This window comes from Prionailurus bengalensis, chromosome X (assembly GCF_016509475.1).
Source record: "Prionailurus bengalensis isolate Pbe53 chromosome X, Fcat_Pben_1.1_paternal_pri, whole genome shotgun sequence".
In the NCBI taxonomy this organism is placed as follows: domain Eukaryota; kingdom Metazoa; phylum Chordata; class Mammalia; order Carnivora; family Felidae; genus Prionailurus; species Prionailurus bengalensis.
In genome coordinates, this window is record NC_057361.1 from 21,216,173 (window position 1) to 21,235,863 (window position 19,691).

The following is a 19,691-nucleotide window of genomic DNA, read 5'->3' on the forward strand; positions in this document are numbered from 1 at the left end:
TTTAGATTTTTTTCAAATGTATACATTTCCCAGTGTCTGGATAAGTGATGTAATGACATTTGTCGAGTTAAGATCTGCCACTTGGATACCCCCTTGCTGCCTTTCCATCACCGATTCTGCGTTCTTCTCCTTTCTCTCTCTCTCTCTCTCTCTCTCTCTCACACACACACACACACACACACCCTCCTCCCCGAGGGTATACCCTGTATACCTTGGAGCCCGCCCCCCTCGGAAGCCAGCGCCTCGGCTTCTTGCTCTCGCCATTACCTGTCATCTCGGACCGCGCACTTCCTTGCTACGTGGCACTTTCCACGAACAATTTCCTTCGCCTTCCTAGCTAAGACTCCCGCTCGCTTCAAATTTCTGTCTCCACCAACAACGCCTACGGTACGGCCACCCACCCTCGAGTCCACCCCACGTCCGTAGCCCGGGACCCTCGGCTCCCGCTGCGGAACGACCTGTGGGAGCCGAGACGCGGGAGGAAACTGCGGCGGCGGCGTCCTTAACTTTTGCAGGAAACCCGAATCCCTTTGAGGATCACATTCAAACCAAGGGCCTCTGCCAGGAAAACGCGCATGCAAATAAACCGAGGAGGTGCCGGAGCGCCAGAGCGCCCCCCCCCCCGCCCCCCGGCCTCTGCGGGGGCCTGTCCGCTGTCCCCTCAGCGCTTGCATAGAGCATTCACACTTCCTTTTGTTAAACATATAATTTTTTTTTTATTTTGAGCGTGACACTTCTCCACTAGATAGCAAGGAAAAGTGATAACAATTACACATTACACAAAAGTACTGTACCATTGCCTTTATCTTGAAGGTTTCGGAAGCCTCTACAGTTAATAAGTTAAATAAAGGGCTTGAGTACATAAATATTTGTCTAGGAACCCTACCGTATCTACAACACAGTAAGAATCTACAGGAGGACAAACTTTTACCATACCACGCTGAGTGCAATTGCGTTATAACATTTCAAATATACAAAGCTCTGTTCTTTTTTTTTTAATAACAATGGTATGTACAGAATCAATAATCACAGTTTGGTGACTTCAACAGTCCATATTCTAGCAGAGTATTTCCCTTTGGTTTGATATAAAAACCTTGGTTGGTGTATGATAAAGAAGAGAACAAGAACAAGACGCCCCTTTCCGTTAAGTGCACTGTTAGCTATCTTACAGATTCGCGTTCGCTTCCCTGGCCCTGGCTTCACACCGGGGCCCACGCTGGGGGGGATCAACTTAGAGCGCCAAAATGCTATTTAAGAAAAAAAAAAAGCTAAGTGGGGTGTCAGGAGGAAGAGAGGTTGGGTTTTTTAATTTTTTAACTTCAATACCAGGCGTCTTGGAGAGAAAACCTCCCCGATATTTTCAGTAAAGAGCGAGAGAGAGTGGATGTTCAGAGTCGGAGCGAGGTTGGCAGGGGCAGGGGCAGGGGCAGGGGCAGGGGCGGGTGGACAGCCAGCCGAGGAGGTGCCACGTCCGGTAGCGCCAGGGGCTGCCTTGCCCGCATCCGGGCTGCTGCGAAGGCGGCCGCGCTCTCTCAGTGCCGTCTCGGGAGTGTGCTGGTCCTCTGTTTCCATTTGGTCTTGAGTGGTGCTGAGTGAGGTGACCTTTCGGGGTGCGCCCGGGGCGCGAGGGTGGAGGGCAGCCTTTAGCACACCTCCTTGCCCGTGCTGGTGCCCGGCAGGATGTTGAGCTGCGTGAGCTGCGCGGCGTGCTCCTTGGCCTTGAGCCTCAGCGCCGCTATGCTAGAGGCGCGTCTGTCTGCGGCCGCGGTGGCCGGGTCGGCCAGCGCGCCCGACGCCACCGCGCCCTCCACGGCCGGCGTGGGCTGTCTCAGGAGCGCGGCCGCGGTCGACGCGCTGGTCAGGGGGGCCATGGTGGAAAAGAGCCTGCAGGGAGAGCAAACAGCGCGGTCACGGCCTCGGGAGCTGAGCGCGGCGCCGGGGACGGCGTTTCCCGCCGCCTCTCACCAGGGGAGCGGAGGGCCACAGAAGGACGCAGACGGGCGCCGCCGCAGAAGCCCGGAGTCGCAGGGCTAGGGTGGGCCACGGGCTGGGGAGCATGGGCGCTAGGCTGGGGTGCTCTGAGAGGCCTTTACTAGAGCAGGGAACCGACGGAGGGAAAAAACCAAACAAAAAAAGGCCATGGGGCCAGAGAGCCTGAAGGGAGCAGAGCCGGGGCGGAGGCAGGTCCCGCGACCCAAACCCCCACGGCCCAGTTGCTTGCATTCTGTGGTTTCGCCTAAGAAAGGGTTGTATTCCCAGACCGGGAGCTCCACTTGCCAGAAGAGAGAAGAGAGACAAAGAGAAAAAGAAGTGGAGAGATGGAGGAGTAAAAAAGAGAAAGAAGCGAGAAGGTGGCATTAAAGCTGAGCAAGACCTAGGCTGCAGACCTTGTACTCTTCCTAGGGCGCCTTCTCGGCCGGGGACTACTTTTGCCCTGGGAGAGCTGGCCTTTGTCGGCCTTCCCGCCGACAAGGCCGCCCTCCCGCGCCAGACTGAGCTGCCCGTGCCCAGCCAATGACCGCGAGGTGGGGGTGTGGGGCGCCCGCCTGTTGATTTCCGCTCGGTAGGCCGCTCGGACCCGCCCGCCGCCCCGCGTCCGGGTGCAACGACACCCCTTCCCCATCGCCCTCCCTGTGTCCTGCAGCCTCTCGCCCCAGAGAGCCCCCCGAACCCGTGACCCCCGCGGGCGGTGCACGGCGACGCCCAAGCCCGGGACCCTAGTCCGTGCCACCGCCTCCAGTCGGCGCCGGGATTGCTTCTCGCGGCGCCTCCCTCCACCTCCTTCGCACGGCACAGCGGTCCTGCAGCCCAGACCAGAGCCGTCCCCGGCCACCCCACCCCAACTACCACCCCAACCCTACCTGCCCCCCCTCCTCCGCCACCCCCACCTCCGCCCCACGCCCATGGTTTTGGCTCTGGGCTCCCGCAGGGCTAATTCTCAGTTTCCGTCATTAGAAATGAGCCCACCAGGATTCGAGGAGAGCCTCCCGCTTCTCCCAGGCCACCTTCTACCCCTCATGCCACCCCCACCGCACTCCTCTTCCAGCCTCTCCAAATCTGTCAGGTGCTCCAGCCGGGGTCTGCCGGCTTTTATGAGCCACTTGTCAGAAGGGAAAGGTGGGGGACGCGAGGTACACAGGACTTAAAATTGTTTGCTCAGAAAAAATAATAGAGTGTGTCCTGGAGGGGGCGTAAGATGCTCTGGTTCCACTAGGTAAACTGAGTCACTAACTAGACACTTCGGTGCTCTTGCTGTTTATTTTATCGGTTTGTTACGTGAAACTACTTCTCCTTCGTGTCTTTTTAAAAAAATGTTCTCTAAGATGATTTTTTGTTAAGTGGCTGCGCTGTTGGATGAATCTATTATTTCTTTGTTCTCCCAAAGAGAGATCATTGAAGCTGCATTCAGTTTTATTTTCACTGCACTTTCCAACTTAATACATCCCTCCTTTGTTTCTTTGTCTGTGTGATTATACAGACTTTTTATTTCATCATTCGATGTTCATTTAAAGAAAGGGAATTATAATATACGATGAACGGTTTCTTTTATTTCGTTGTCTTGTGCCGCAGTGAGGGTCGGGGCTTGCACATATGGGGGATGGCTGGCAGCGGGTCACTTGAGTGACAGGGAAGTTAGAGTCTGGGTAAGAAAAAAGAGTTCTTTGCACCCAGAGGGCCCCTGGCTCCAGGATTCCTGTAGAAGCCAGGGCTGTGTTGCTCTGCCAGGCCCTGAAGCATGGGGAAGGGTTTTGGCAAAATTTGAAGAGTCATCCCAGCTCTGTAGCCTACACGTGTACACGTTTACACACACACCACCTATGGCCTGAGCTGGTGCTTCCTTCAAATGGTACTTTCACAGCTTCCACTGGACACTCCCAGTTGTCATGGTTGTTGTTACTGCCACCGCCCTCCCCTATGCCACTCGGCCCCAAGTCATTCCCTTCCAGATCCACATTGAGGCAAAATTAGAGAGTATTTTCTTTGACTAAATCTCTAAGAGTTGGCCAAAGACAAAGATGTGGTGTAGCCACTACCTGTCTCCTGTCTCCGGCTCCTCCCTGACCCCAGGCTCTCTGTGTGTATTAGAGAGACAGACAGACAGACTCCCGAGGCCGCGCGTTACCTGCCGAACGCAGGGCTGATGAAGGCCGGGTGTCGGAACACAGCGGCTCCGAGGAAAGTGCTCAGGCCCAGCGGCGCCCCGCTGGGCGGCAGGCTGGCCGAGCCAGGAGGCGGAGGTAGGCTCGGGAAGGCGGCGGCGGCGGCGGCGGCGGCGGCTGTCCAGGCCGAGTCGAGCGCAGGGTGGTGCGGGGGGAAGGGGCTGGCGTCCAGGTAGGGGCTCAGAGGGTGGGTGGCCGACAGCGGCCCGGGGAAGGGCAGCCCCGGAGGATGGGTCTGAGCGCCCGCCTTCTCCCGCTTGCGCCACTTCGCCCGACGGTTCTGGAACCAAACCTGCAAGGCGGAGAGAGCCGGGGTCGGCGGGGCTCTGGACGCGCGCCCCCTCCCCATCCCCCCCCCCCCCCACACCCCACCCCCCCACCGCTGGGAACCTTTCCTCCTTTCCGCTGAGGCCGGCACCCACTCGCTCCTCTCTGGCCTCGGGTGATTCAAAGACACCTCTAGGGCCAAACAAGAGGCGAAAAGGAGCCCAAACTTAAGGCCAGCAGGAAATACAGGACAAGCAAACCCTTTCCAGTGCGTATTTCAAATAGCCTCGTTCCTTTCCCAGTTGGAAGAAAATGGTCCCGTGTGTTTAGAGATGGGGACACCGAGGTTTAAACGTCTCCGCTGCCATTTGCTTGCTGTGCGTCTTTAGGCACGTCACTTAAACCTCTCTCAACCTTGGTTTTCTAATCTGTAAAATGGTGATGATAAAACTTCACTCATAAGGCTGTTATGTGCGACGAGTAGCACAAAGCATGTGAAAGCTTGGTTGGATAGGGACTCTTGGCTATGGGCAGCCACCCAGAGATGAGTAGGTATCAGCCTGTCGCTGCCCATCAGCTATTCTCGCGGATTTCAGGTTTGCCCAAGAGCTGGCAAAATCTCTGCTGTGTTGAAGAAGGGACCTCAGGAAGGCTGTTCATTTATTCTTTCCAGAAATATTTACTGAACACCTAAGAGCACTAAGCTGGATTCTGAGGCTTGGGGGAAGCTGGGAGGGAGGGAAGGAACACCCAACCAAGCAAACGAGCCTGCATTGTGGGGGCTAGTCCTCCGTGAAAGGAAAGACAGGGTAGGCGGCCTGCTATGGGCAGGGGCCCCGTGTAGGGCCCGGCTCCACCCAGGAAGGCACTGACTGCGGGGACCAGGTATGCAGCAACCTGGACAAATCGAAATGAGAGTGTAGGATAGCTGTAGACGTTACATGTCTTCAGAGCTAACAGGTCTTTCTTTCTTTGCAGGATGTGGTTTAAATAGGCTATTTAAATAAGATAGTTCTAGGTTTGGGGGAGAATTTTAGTACAAGGTATCTTCCTAATTGTTAATAGAAAGCAGTTTTAGTAGAGACCTTTACCTGAAATGTGGCAGCTACCATAGTCTAAAAATAACTCCCAGCCGCATGAAATTATTTTTACGTGACCTGTTCGTCACACCCACAGCTAAGAAGATATGCTCCTTCTCCCCTGAAGGCATTAATATTTTTAGGTTGGGGTTTATGCCTGCACACAAGTCTAAAAATTAAGAATGAACTCCGGGGCTATACAGAGTTATATTAAAAACATAATGTAAATGATCCTGGAGGAATTTGTTTGGGTTTTTTTTTTTTTTTAAAGACATCCACGCCTTTCATATAGACACACTGGAGGCTGTCTTACTAGCACTAATATCTAAGCTTGGCTTGACTTCTAGACAGCCACATATGGCAAGAAAAATCGAGAATCCAAATCGTTTGATTATTTAAAATCCTGCTGCGCAGGAGCCCATCCATAACATTCCACAGCCCTGGAATAATCTATTTGTGAATTGGAGAAACACTCTAGTGTGGAAATTCAGAGGCTTGAAAAAGTAAGACTAGATGGGACCAGGCTGGGTGGGCAGCTTTTGTGTATCCAAATCTGTCTAGACGAGAATATCCGCCACTCTTCGATGGCAGTGAAAGGAGTAAAGGAGGGGAGGGGGGCAGGGGAGGCAGAATGCCCTCAAAGAACGTGGAAACCTTTTACAGACAGATCATCTCTCCCGGCTCCACTGCAATTATCAAGATGTCCCCCTGCAATTCCTCATTATTGAATTAATACCTCTGAGGCCCCCCAAAGGTAAACGAAAGGACTCTAATAATTCATATTCACTTAATTACATCTTCTCCAGTGAATAGGGAGAGAGGAGAAGGGGAGGGGGCGCTCTCTTTCTTTTTAAAAGTTATTTAACTTTCCCACGACTCGTTCCCCTGAGCTGAAAACACGGAGTTGCTGTCACATCTCTGTTTGACAATGGAGAAATGTGTCAACAGAAGGGAGGGGACAGGCCTCATCATTAGCCCTCTAATGCAAGAAGCTGTTGTGTATTAAATGAGCCATATGGAATTTATTGTGCTTTATCAGCGCTTGATTTTGACTGTAAAGTGATTCACTCAGCTCCTAACCCAGGGACATCTGTTTTCTGTTGGCCGTCGGGGCTGCCCAGTGTTGATCGTCTCTCTGGTTATGAGGCCTGGGTTCGGAAATGCACTCTGGTATGGGGCTGCAAACACCTTTAATAGCATTGCACTCACTCCCTATTAGATCAATGTGGGCTCATTGCTATAAAAAATGGGAAATCAAATAGCATTAGCCAGCTCCTTGTGCGGGCGGAGGGGAAATCAAACAGCATTTTGCCTTCAAATGGCCCTGTTTGTTCTAGCACTAAGTGGGCTTTTATGAAGCCCGATTGGAGACTTAATCGCAGCCAAATACCTGCTTGGAGCTGAGCGGATTTGTCTAACAACCAAATCCATGCTCCATCCCATTATTTCAATCAGGAGAAGTCACTCCTCCGATTGTTTCCTACAGGGGCTGTGGAACCAGGGGGCTCCAGACTGCATTTCAGGGGCCCTGAAACCCTTCTTCTGATCCCGGACTCCTCCCTCAAGGCTCCCAAACCCAGAAACCTTCCCCTCCAACCTCCCAGGTCTCCGTATTTTAATCTTTTGGGGCATGTGTGTTTGGATCTGCTTTTCTGATTCTGCTCCTCTTCATTTTACAAAGGGGGTCTCAACCCACACCAGTTCATCAACTCCCCTCTCTCCCACTCTCCCCCCACCCCTGCCTCCCCGCTCTCTGCAGCGCAGCTCACCTGGACTCGGGCCTCAGTCAAATCCAGCCTCATGGCCAATTCCTCCCTATAAGAAAGTAACACACAGACAGGAGGTCACAGCAGGCTCCAGCAGACCTTCCCAGCCACCTTCCCCTTTCTGGCAGGCTTCCTCCATCAGGGCCTCTCCTGGCTGCCTGCCTGCCCTCACCCCCAAACATATGGGCATCGTGATCCCTTCACCACTCAAGTGCCTACTATTTGATTGAAAACATAAAAACACACGACACGTTGCTTGATGTAGTGTATCATCCTATACACTAGATGTTGTAGTGTATCATCCTATATTCAAGAGTGACAAGCGTGGCTTCTTGAGTCTCTAAGTCGAACTGGGCACTCGGATTCGCCCCCACTCTCCCTTACGCCAGAGTTAGACAAGAAACACACAGGCACACAACGCTCATACCCTGTTTTGTCCTCATATTACATGCGAGAAGAACTCAGCACTCAACCACAAATTTTTTTTCGTGCCCTTGGTTTCTTTCTGCCTTAAAAATTTTTTTTTCTGCCCCCTCTTTTCTCTCTCTCCCTCTCTTTCCAGCTCTCCGCCTTTCCCTTCATCTCTCTCTCTCTCCCCCGCCTCCCTCCCTCCCTCTTCCCTTAGGTCATACTCCCCATTACCCTCTGGAGATATGTTAAGCTTGTTAAGAGTTCAGTGGGGTAATTTTTTGATTAAACAAAATTCTGCGCACCTCCTGACTCCAGTGCCCACTACAAACCCTGCCCATCTCAGGGGAAGTCGATTTAACTGAAACCCTACCCCGTCATTGCAGTTATTACTGCGACAATTAAGGCAAATAGGAAACCATTAAGATGCTGTAAAATGCCTTACGTACGACCTGTTTACCGAAAATCTGAGCTTGAGAGAATAATTGGCTGTACCCCTGCTAATATGGAAGATCGGGGGCTGCCCTAGCCTGGGACCTGGGTCCGCACTGCCGGCAGGCCCCCCAGTCCACACTTGAAACTTCAGGACCAGGAGAAAACCGGCTCGCCAAGCAGCGCAGCGCTTTCGGCTGCCCCCCTGCTGCAGTGAGCACCAGCAAATCTAAAACCTCACTGTTGGCTGGCTCCCTGCCCGAACTAAGGAGCTCTAAGTAACCCCGAGTCGGAAAGGGGTGGGCACGGGGCGGTGAAGAGGAGCTGCCCCCTTTCACGTACTATGGTTCCCCCGGAGAAGGTAAAAAAGGGCGGACCTGGGTGCCAATCGACACCACATCATTTTCTTCTTTTGAAACACACATGTGCGATAAATGCAAAAAGCAGGTCGGCCAGTTAGCTATTGGACAGCACACACAGATTTTAAATTTTGTGTTCTTTTTTAAAGAAAATGAAGGGACTGGATGATATAAGGAGGACCAACTTTAGCTCAAGGGATGACCAAGTTTAGTGTATGCCAGCACCAGATCAACTCTTTTCCATTACTGGTTAGGAGAGAGTCTGGCCATTACTTGCCAGATCAACAACACTTTAGAGCTGGCTCGGGCCTCGTCAGCTCTGAGCAGCAATGTCTCCTGCGGTTCAAAAGGGTGGGCAGCTTTCCGCTTCTAAAATGCATATTGAAAAGCTGCACACGTCTTGAGTGAACAAGCTGCCGGAGCTTGACAAGCCCTGCGCCAGGCAGACACCCAGCCCTCTCTCCCGACCTACTGTAGGAAGTTTGCCCAGACGCTGGCTCCTCGCCTGAGCCCAGATCTTGGCTGTAGGGTGGGAGAGGAAGGCCCCCAGGCAGCCAGCGCTCCAGGTTGGATGGATAAGCTGGGGCCCAGGGGCTCAGTCGTCTCACCTCTTTCCCCAAAACACTGGGGCAAGAGGGAACTGGAGCGTGATCAGGCGGAACACCCTGGCCGGACAGCCGTCCGAAGAGAAAAATCCCCCCAGCTGTTTGGTCCACTGCCTGGCTGCCAGCATTCATGTCCCACCCCTGTAAACCCGTGTGCATGAAATGAACGCTGGGCTTAATGTGGGGGGGGGGGGAAGAGAGGACAGCAATGAGAGGGGAAGATTCTGGCTGCTGCCCCCCAGATGTACAGATACCAAATCCTGTCCAGTTCTGACTTCCTGCCGTTATTTTAGAAGTCCTCAAACGACAGAACTTGAATCTTTTTTAAAGGCCTCCGCAGGCACGGGCTCCAGCTCTGCTGTGAACAGCGAACAGCGTAACTGATACCCACCAGTCTCCTGGGGCATCAGGCGGGGGTGGCGGTGGCGAGCGCACCACACAGTGGCCAAAAATAGCCCCTGTTTTTGCCTTGGCCGCGAGGGCCCCGCGGCGCTTCCTGCGCCTCGCCCGGGACCTGGCCGGGACCGAAGCGCCCGGGGTCCTGAGTATGTGCGCTGGGGTACGCGTGCCCCCAAGGTGGTGCGTTCAGGCACCCTTTGGAGAGGCCGTTCTTCTCTAACTAAAACTCGTAATTTGAAAAAATTAAACTGGAGAGACTTTGGGAAGGAAAGAAATCATCCCAGTCCAAACTTTAAAGCCCGGAGTAGGGGTGGGGTTGGGTGTGGGTAGTTTTTGGTGAGCAGGGGTGGGTGCACTGGGAGGGCACACCTGGGTAGAGTCCAGGAGCCAAGCCCCTGCCTCGAACCCGGGGCCCCTGCCCACCCGCCTTCCCTCCCTGGGGCCCGCGTGAGCTCTCCACTAGCTACCGCCGCGAAAGCCGCGACCGCCCCCCTCGCGTACCTGGTGAAGACGTCTGGATAGTGCGTCTTCTGGAAGGCCCGCTCCAGTTCCTCCAGCTGGTAGCTGGTGAACGTGGTGCGGTAGCGCCGCTGTTTGCGCTTCAGCAGCCCCTCCTCCGAATCGCTGCCCGCTGACAGGCACACGCTGTCCTCGCCGTCCTTGCCCTCAGCGTCCTCTGGGTGCAGCAGCAGCTCCTCCTTGGGCGATAGCTCCCCGCCCTCGGTGGCCACGGCGGCGGCGGCGGCGGCGGCTACCGCGCCAGTGGCGGCCACGGCACAGCGCCGGGGCTCCTTGAGCAGCGCGCGGGCGTCGTCCTCCAGCAGCTCCTCCTCGTCGTCCTCCAGCAGCTCCTCTTCCTCGTCCTCGTCCTCTTCATCCTCCAGCAGCTCCTCCTCGTCGTCCTCGGCGCCCGTACCGCCACCCGCCGCCGGGGCGCCACCGGGGCCGCTGGCCGCGCCGAGGCGCTCGTCCGGGTGCGCGGCGCCCCCCGGGCCACCCAGCTCGTCCAGCGCGGGCGGCGGCGGCACGAAGGGCGCCCCGTTCTCGCGGTACGACTTGCTGCGGCTGATGCTCACCTGCGGTGCCTGACTGATCTTGAGCGTGTCCCAGGCCGCGGCGGCGGCGGCCGCGGCGGCCGCGGCGGCCCCCGCGCCGTCCGGCCGCTCCCCGGGCCGCGCGTTTGGCGGCGGCGGCGGAGGGGCCTCCCCGCGCGGACCCGCGGTGGCCGTGGCCGCCGCCGCGGCCGCCGCCGCCGCAGCCGCCGCCGCCGCCGCGGCGCCCTGGAGGAGGCGGCCCCCGCCAGGGCCGTACAGGCGCCGCAGCTTGGGCGGCAGGTGCAGCTCAGCCTCGAACGGGGCGCCGCTGCCCTTGGGGGAGCCTGCGGGCAAGGGAGAGCGGTCAGCGCGCTGGTCAGCCGGGCGTCCCCGTCAGAGCCGCCGCCCGAGGCCGGCCCGCCACTGCTCTCTCGGCGCCTAGGCCCCGGCGCCCCTCCCGCGTGCAACCGGACTTGGACCCCCTTCTCTTTCCCACTTTTCTTGCGTTTTCTTTTTCTCTCTTTCTCTTGTTTCTTTCTCTTTTTTTCTTCGGTCCTCCTCCGCCCCTCGCCTCTCTCCTTGCCCTCTCCCACTCTTCCCTTTATTTCCTTTCTTCCTTCCTTTTACCTCTTTCTCTCCCTCTTTCTCTTCCTTTCGTTTTTACTTTCCTTCTCTTTTTCTTTCTCTACCGTCCCCCCTTTCTTTCCTCATCTTTCTCTTCTCCCCCTTCCTGCCTTTTTGTGCGCTTTCCGCGCTCTCTCTCTCCTCGTCCTTTCTTCATTTCTTTTTTCTTTCCCTTTGCTCTCTCTCTCACTTTTTTGCCCTCCTCATTTCGGGGCATGGGAGAACCTGAAAACATTCAACAACTTGGGGAAAAAAAATCACTACCACTCTGAAAACTCTGCGCACGACCTCTGCCGCTGCTCTGCCACGCAGGCCCAGGCTGGCGAGAGGGGCGCTGCCCTGTGAGCGACCCCTGGGGGGGCTGAGGAAGCGGCCCAGTGGCCCTGAGCGCGGGCCGTGCCCCAACCGCCCGCAGCTGGAGGGGGCGACGGCTCCTGGCACAGAAAGGCAAAGAAAAATCGTCCTGGAGAAAATTGGCTCCGAAAGGCCTGGGAGGGGGCATAAGGGGGGTACAACAGGCACAGGCCGCTCTTTCCCTTCGAGGAAGCGCCTGGCATAGGTGCCACTGCAGGCTAAAAAAAGAAAAGGAAAAAGTCAGTTTTATTTTAAACGGCCCCTTCTCTGCCATCTGCTCCTGTCTTCCAAGTGGCGCTGCGGCTGGACCGCTGGATTTGGGATTTTGAAAGAAATCAACACTTCTTTCCCTGTGATACCTCTGCAGTCAGCTCAAGGCGAAACTTGAGCGTAACAGGTTCAGGGCAAAACGACGGTTCTTTTGGAATTTTTAATTTAAAAAAAATAAAACCTTTTAAATATTTCAACTCTATTTTTAAAAATAACACAGCAGAGAAAAAATAGTACCCAGAAGCCTCACATTTCATACATTTCAAATACAATAAGGAGCATTTGGGTAATCCCAGGGAGATGTTTTCTGCGAAGCTTGGGTTTAAAAGGTCACAAGTAATCTACAATTAAAAAAAGAAAGAAAGGGCGGGGGGAGGGGTGGGGAGAACACCGCATATAAAGAAATCCTCCAGGGAGGAAAGACCAAGGCTCAGTCTGTCTGGAGACCCCTATTCACAGCTTTAGGGGTTCTTGTCTTCAAGTTGTTACAAGGGTCCACCAGGCACCTGCTGTTTCTGACCTGTCGCCCCTCTTCAGAGCACTCCCAAGGCCACCAAAGCGGGTATTTAAACGACCTCAATACCGAGAATTTAAGCCCCCACCCCCTCCAAAGCGATGCTTGGCCTCTGTTTCTGGAAGCAAAGAGGAAGAGGCAGCCCCTGGCGAGATGTTTGCCGCTCTTTGAGACACCAGGCCTCAGAGTTGTTCTCTCTCTTTCCTCCATGTCCACCTTGACAACCCCAGGCCCCTGGCCCCCGAACATCAAACATCCAAACCAGTGCCCAGCGCTCTTTGTAGGTGCCTGGTGAGCGCAACCTTACCTTGCACGGCCTTTTCCTGGTCGGCGCGGCTGGCCAGTGGGGCGGGCAAGCTCTGCGCGGCTCCCAGCAGCCGCATTTTGCAAGGGCTCCTTCGGCCCAGGATGCTGTCGATGCAGTAGGAGGAGAGCAAAGTTGGAGATTTACTTTTGCACTCGGGCCTCTCCGAGCAGCCCTCCTCCTGGTACTGATTGCTCATGGCTGGGGCTTTTTCCCTGGGCGCAGAGAGCGGGGCCGCTGGCTGCCTCTCCTGAAGGGTGGGATAATGGGTGTGTGTTGGGGGGTGGGGTTAGATGGCTGGTTATAGTGGATATTACTGCGGTCTCTGCGCCTCTCTGTCTCCCTCGGTTGCCGGCTGTTGCCTCCCGCCCTGCCCGCGGCCGGAGCTCGCCCTCTCCGCGCTCCGGACAGGCAGTAACAAGTGTAGTGAGCAGCGAGCGCGGAGCTCTGGAGTCTCTCTCCTCCACGTGCTGAGAGGCGCACTGTGATTGGCTCTCGCCAGAGGCCGGGCTGCACCGGGCTGCGGGCTCAGCGCAAAGCCTGGACTGGAGTCCGGAAAGGCCGGCGAGGGGTTGGGGGGGGCGGTGCGGAGGATGAGGGGACAGCAAGCTGTCACCCAAACCATTTTTTTCTTTTTTTGTTTTTAACTAACAACTTTCTAACTTACCATCTTCGTCCCGCAGCTTCCCCTTTAGCCCTTCAAGACTGGCCCGAAGCTCTAGCTTATTCTGATGTCAGGCCTGTGGGTGCCCCTTGGGCGCCGTGCGCCCCTTCCACCAACCAGGGGACCTTGCTTCCTGGAGGCGAGGCCTGGAGGCTCGCGTTCAGACTGACTTGGTACTTTTCAAAGCCATGTTTGCGGTCGCAGGACAGCGCCTCGACCTCAGTGGCGCCCAGTCGCCGTCCTCTTTAGGCCGGACGAGCCTCCGAGGTGTCAGGGGGATGGCCGCCAGCAAACAACCGCTGTTTGAGCGCTCACTTTTGTCTTGTGGCCCAACGCCTTGAGCAGTTAGTCTTCACCCTGAGCCGGGAGGCTGCTCTCTGGTTTGCAGCGTCCCCCGACTTCTCTTACCTCCGTCTTTAACTCTGGGAAAAGTCCGCTTCAAGACAAAGCTCGGCCAGTGGAGCGCGGCCTTCACTAGAGCAGTTACAGGGCAAAAAGGGACAGGCGAGTGTCGACTGCGGGGTCTGGGAGTCTCCCTCTTCTCCCCAGACTCGCTTCTCTCTTCTTTCCGCAAGTTCTCTTCCACTAGTTAGGCTGTCACCCCGAGGTCGGACGCTCCCAAATCTCATGCAAGGAGCGGAACTGTGGGGACCCTGAGTGCTCCAGGGTGGGAAAGACCCAGGTTCGGCTGCTACCAAGTCTGAGCGCCTACATTTCTGAATTCTTAGGGCCCGGCTCCCATTAGCAAAGGTAAGAGAGTGAGCCTATGATTGAACGAACGCGTTTCTTCCCAAACAACTTACTGTGCGTCCAGCACTGAGAATCGAGACCAATTGTGACTGAAGTTGGGCCAAGCCAGTGCGAGGGTTTGGCACGAACGCCCACTTTTTCTGGGTGCTGGGCTCAAGGGACTGCCAGGGGCCCCGACGCTGGCAGGGTGGGGGCAAGGGTGGTGGGTGGGACAGGGACCGGCGAGGGGGAATCCACGCCGGGTTTTCCTCTCTCAACCCCCTTCAATATGTCAAAGAGAAAAGCGTTTTACAAAGGATTATACTTGAATCACTTACAGTCAGTATTTAAAAATACAAGAATGCATAACTGGGATTTTTTTTCCAGCCATAAACATCTGCATAACTCTTGGATGCGGGTGGGTGGGCGGCCGACAGATTGAGCTGGCTTGGCTGGAGCATTCAGGATACGACTTGAGGAGGATGAAGGGTTGGGAATGGGTATATTAATATTGTTAATACTAATGCTGATATTACTACTACTATTAAAGGCAAGAGGAAAAATATGTCTCTCTGTGTCCTTCTCTCTTTCTGTCTTTTAGCCTGATTCTCACCAGTTTTTCTGACACTTGGATGTTCGGACCCGGGAACGGAGGAGTCCCTGAGCTATCTCTGACATTTGATTTTCTTTTAAGCCCTGCCTGCTGGTCCAAGGCACCTGGGATATTCTGCCTTTCCTGCATTCCTCCTTTTTCCATCCTCATCAACAGTTCGGCGTTTTGATACCGTCCCATTCAGCTTTCGATTAACATTCGGCCGCCAATTCCCTCCCCAGCCGCGAGAGCCCACTCCTGGGAAGCGGGTCTGGACGCAGCTGTAAAGACGCGTCGGTTTCCTCCAAGCCTCCAGCCGCGGACCCTCGCGGGCGTCCCAGCGGCTGGTCGCTGGGAGAAACAGAGGCACTTTTCCCTCACGGGAGGGCCCTGCGTCGGAAATCCACAAGACCCGGCTGCTGGGTGGCTCCGTGACTTCAGAGTCGGCTCCGCACACGCAAGGAGTGGGCTGAAAATGAGTGCAAAAAAGATCGTGTTAAACAAAAAGAGACACAAATGTACAAATCATTTCTGAGAGCCTAACAGTGTTTCAACTCTCTCGGTGGAAGATTTCTTTGCTTCCGTCTCTCTCCTCCCCCTTCTGCAGCTGTTCTCCTTTTTTTAAAAAAGAAGTCGGACTTTCTGCTGGGGTGTATTCTAATTTTAATCATCCACTGTAAAAGGGGAGGTTAACATAGACTTTCTGATTCTGACTTAATGACCCCTGGAATTTAATTCTATTAATAGAATATAATGTGTTTGTTTGGGAAACCTGTTTGAAAACACTAGATTTGTTATTTTATTTTGTTTATTTTTGGTATTTCTAATCAATCTTCCCCAGTGAGGACGCTATTGGGAAGGCACATCCATTCACTTTGGGGAGAAGGGCCTGACCCAGTTCACTTTACACCCAGCAGCCCTGAGATAATCTTTGTCACAATTCAATACCAACTTCAAAATCTACAATTGACTCTTGCTATTCCCAAAAGATTAAATTAAACAACAACAACAACAGAAAACTTTTCTAGCATACCCCCTGGAAGACAGAATCTGCTGTCATCCCCAGAGTGTCTAACGAGAATATGGGTTTAAGGTGTACATGTTATCCTATTTGTTATTTTATTTTATTTTTTTTAGATAAGCTTTACACCCAACATGGGGCTTGAACTCACAACTCTGAGATCAAGAGTCTCATGATCCACCAACCGAACCAGCCAGGCGCCCTTCCTATTTGTTATTTTAGAAAACAAAAATGATACTTCTCATATCTAGGAAGAATTTAGCTGATTTGTTGAGTAGGTAAACGTGTAAGAATTGGGCTATAGGATGTGTATAAAAACTTTTAGTTTAGCCAATTTCATATTTACTGTCATCTCTCTTTTACCCACGAATCAAAGTAATTTCATTTTACTGGCAACATTTTTCACATTTGTACTTTGAAATTCACAACTCCTGGTTCCTCTTGTATTTGAGGTCTGTAACTGTTGGTCACCGCCCCCCACCCCCCCACCCCCCCCACCCCCGCCCCGGGCTGCCTAGAAAACAATAGTTTGCAGTTCATTTGCCTTTAAAATCAATCACTAAAATAAAAATGACAGTTATGGTCAGAAGTGAGGGTCAGAAGTGTTTAAAACTGTTGTTTATGGTGAAAGACGAGGCTTGTCCCCAGGACTGGAAATAATAATTACCTAGAAGAGGCAGATGGAAGAAACTCCTTTCTTTTCCGTGGTGAGAACTAATTCTACACTGCAGTTTCAAAATTATATTTGCAAGAAATGCAGGCTAAGGGGGTGGCAGTTTGATGTCATTATCCAGGGGGAGAATGTTTGCAGGAGAGTTAACCTTGCACACTTCTCATTTCAGATGTTTTAATTTACTGTGCAATATATGCATAGATAAATAAAGCAGTGATGGGCTTTCAGCCCCACCGGACACTCAGGTCCCCTTAAATTATGCTCAACCTCTTCAAAACATATATTTAAACAATAGAAATAAACTTCGTTGGACTCTGGCGACCAATTTGGAAGCCGTTGGAAGGGAAGACAATAAGTCCTGATTACACTCGAGGATTCTCTGTGATGTGATATCCCCTTTGCCAAGTCATTTTGCTGTTTTATTTATTTAATTTTTTTTAACAAACTTTCATTCATTTATGGTCTTCCGCAACCTGCTAATTTAACACTGGAGCGCGTTATTGCAGTGTTAGGAGGAGAGAAAGAGGGAGAGAAAACAACAATACTGCAATGATCCAAATGATACAGTAGAATTATAGCAATTATAGTTCTACTTGTGGAAGAAAACCTTGCTGAGATCAGGCAAACAAACTGAAGCCTTGTGAGGATAACAAGCGTCGGGATTGACAGCCGGTGCTGGGAAGAGCCGGAGGGCATAAACAGAAATATTTGCCTCCCCCCCACCCCCCCTTAACTCCAACCAGTTAAGGTTAACCTCCTCAAATGCTGCCTTCAGAGTCTTATCCATTTCAGGGTATGCATTTTATATACAAATCGAGGTCTCTCCTTCTGGAAGTCTGGTAATAGGCGGAAAATACAACATAATCCGCTTGCCTAGCTCTTGGTCCTCGCCTTCTCTGCCCCCTGCTTGCCCTCCACTCCCTACCCCTGCCTCAGTTCTCCCCAAGGCTGCTGGGATCTGTCTGTGGACGGTGTTTGTTTGTTGATGTGTTTTCAAAGAATCAGCCTGCGGAAAGGTCCAAAGGCACTGGTAACTTGGATTTCCAAGGAAGACTCCTTGGTGTTTGCTGATCCCCCCCCCCCTTCTACGCGCCCTGTCGTCCGCCTGAACCCTGGGTTCCACCAACAGGGCTCAGCTGTGAGAGGTTTGTGGGGAAGCAGTGCTTTTGGAAGCGCCCCGAAAACCATGGCCAAGCTCTAAGGTACCGACGTGTGGGTGTGATCACTGCGTTAGGACAGCTCCCCTTATTTGCAAACCTCGCCACTTTTGGTTACCCATCAGCAGGCAAGGATGGGGGTGGGGAGGGAGAACTAGAGAGAAAACAGACCCACCCCCATCCCAATCATCCACCCAGGCGGCCAACCGAGGCATTTTTCAGCCTTGCTCTAAGCACAAAGCCAGGCGAGATGGTCGCAGGCTCACATCTGCCCTCGGAAGGCGGGGGTGGCTGGGGGTGAGCAGAGGAGCGGGAGGTCCCCCCCTTCCCACCGGCGAGAAGCAAGCGGTGGGGCTCTCACCCTGAGTCCCTCGGCGGGAGCCCCTCCCATCTCCTGCCGCACCATTCCCCAGGTTTCCAGACCAGAGAGGGAAACTTCTCGGCGCCCTGTAATCATCACCATCAGGTTTCTCCTCTCCAATGCCGCCGGACTGCGGGACCCTGAGTGCGTCCAGGGTCGAGGCGTCCCGGGTGCAGCCAGCGTTACTCTGTAGCTGTTCCTGGCGTCCCCGGACGTGGGGGGCGGGTGAGCGGAGGGCATGGGTGGGAGTTCACGTAAAGGAGCAGCGAGGGACCCAATGCCGGCGTCAGTCCGGAGGCCCAGCCGACCCCGGCAGTCGGCGTACTCTCAGGGGAGCCCCCTGTTGGGCTCGGCTCGGCTCGGCGCCACGGCCAGAGCGCGCCCCCTAGCGGGGTCTCCGGGTGGGCCGGGCCCTTCAGCCGCAGCCTCTGGGCACTGAAGTTGGCAGATCCTAGTGATACGGCAGGAATGAATGGGGGAAGAAAACAAAAGCCTTGGAAACATTTCCAAGTGTGCAATAAAAGACCCATCTGTACCTTTCTTCTCCAGCGCGTTCGTGGTTAATGTCCCCCCATGCGCGCGAGAGGGGAGATAATTGCTGGGTGGATTCTTGCTGGCGAACCTCAGGAAACACTGGCCCGAGAAGTGGAATGATTGGGGGTGGGGGGAAGGCAAGCATGCGGAGGCTGCAACACCAGCCTGAGATCTGAATCTGCCCGCTGGGGTGTCCATGGGGTCTTGGCCGCCTGTGCCCTCAGGTTCCTCAGTCCCTGGTAAGGGGTCATCTGAAGGTAGCTACTCTAATATTTCTGTAACGCCACATTCTGGCTCTGCGACCCCCTCCCACCTTCTGACTCTAGAATACTCCACCTTCGGATTATAGGATTCTCCAGTTTTTGCCTCAGTGATTATCACCCTCCCTTCTGTCTTCATGATTCCTCCACCTTCTGACTCGTCACACCGGTGACTTGACGGCCCCCTATTTTCTGACTCTCAGGGAATCTGACCACCGCCCTGCTCCCCTTCCCCAGGCACCACTTCCCTCCGGCAGCATCTGCATAGGGAGATCCTCAACCCCAGATTCCACCACTCTCCACTACTCCCAAATCACCTACTCTCACTTGGTCTGGCCAGAAATGCAGAAAAGAGAAATGCAGGGTTCATGTCCATCCCCTTTGGATCAATCTGAAAATGTTGAGTTTTCTTGAAGCTCTTAGAACCTCTGGTGAAAAGTTACTAATGAAGACTTTACAAAGATGAAAAATTATTCTAATCAATCCATAACTTGGTATTTCTTTTGCACTAGTGTGTTAAACCTCACCCATCAATCAGAAAAACACAAATCGAGCTTCTCAAGATGTGGAGTGTCTACATACATACGTCCTCAGCCCTGCAGGATTTTAAAGTCATGTTAAGGCCACCAAAACATTTAATGGGTAAGGCCTAGAAAGGAGGGTCCAAAAATAGGAGTGATAACGGCTCTTTGCAGTCTCTTTTTTTTGCGTTGTGTCTCGCTAATTGGGAAGTTCAACACCAGGTTTTCCCTGCCTAGAAAAGGCTGGTATTTCGGAGTGGGGGGAGCAGATGGAAGGGGTCCTATGGGAAGGGAGGCGCGGGTGTCCCCGTGTTTAATTAAGAGTTGCATTGTGTTGAAGGGAGGAGGGAAGATGCCAAGGCCGAGCAGCGTTCTGTTCCCTTCGTCACAAAATAACCTGCAAGAAAGAAAGAAAGAAAGAAAGAAAGAAAGAAAGAAAGAAAGAGAAAGAAAGAAAGAAAAGCCCGCGAGTAAGACAGAGCCGGCTCTCTGCAATAGATACCATTAGGACCACACTGCCTCTGGAATAAAGCTATCTAATTTCCTGCCGCAAATCACTTACCCGATCAGAAAACACAAATAGCTGAACAGAAGGGGGAAAAAA

General features: G+C 53.6%; 1 protein-coding gene across 1 annotated transcript; it reads right to left on the reverse strand.

Annotated features, from left to right (window-relative positions):
* Positions 1-691: 691 nt before the first annotated feature.
* ARX (aristaless related homeobox) lies at positions 692-15,579 on the reverse strand. The gene is made up of 5 exons (XM_043569949.1): positions 12,579-15,579; positions 9,977-10,853; positions 7,276-7,321; positions 4,124-4,452; positions 692-1,884 (listed from the first exon to the last, which is right to left on the reverse strand). The coding sequence occupies exons 1-5, from the start codon at positions 12,772-12,774 to the stop codon at positions 1,644-1,646; spliced, it is 1,689 nt and encodes a 562-aa protein (XP_043425884.1). The 5' UTR covers positions 12,775-15,579; the 3' UTR covers positions 692-1,643.
* Positions 15,580-19,691: the final 4,112 nt, after the last annotated feature.

Bases quoted from the DNA above. Each gene is read 5' to 3' on its own strand.
- ARX (XM_043569949.1), bottom strand. From the start codon at position 12,774: ATGAGCAATCAGTACCAGGAGGAGGGCTGCTCGGAGAGGCCCGAGTGC. The intron at 7,322-9,976 runs GTACGCGAGGGG...ACTTTCTTATAG, and splicing joins TATCCAGACGTCTTCACCAG to GGAGGAATTGGCCATGAGGC. The intron at 1,885-4,123 runs GTAACGCGCGGC...CTCTCCCTGCAG, and splicing joins ATCAGCCCTGCGTTCGGCAG to GCTCTTTTCCACCATGGCCC.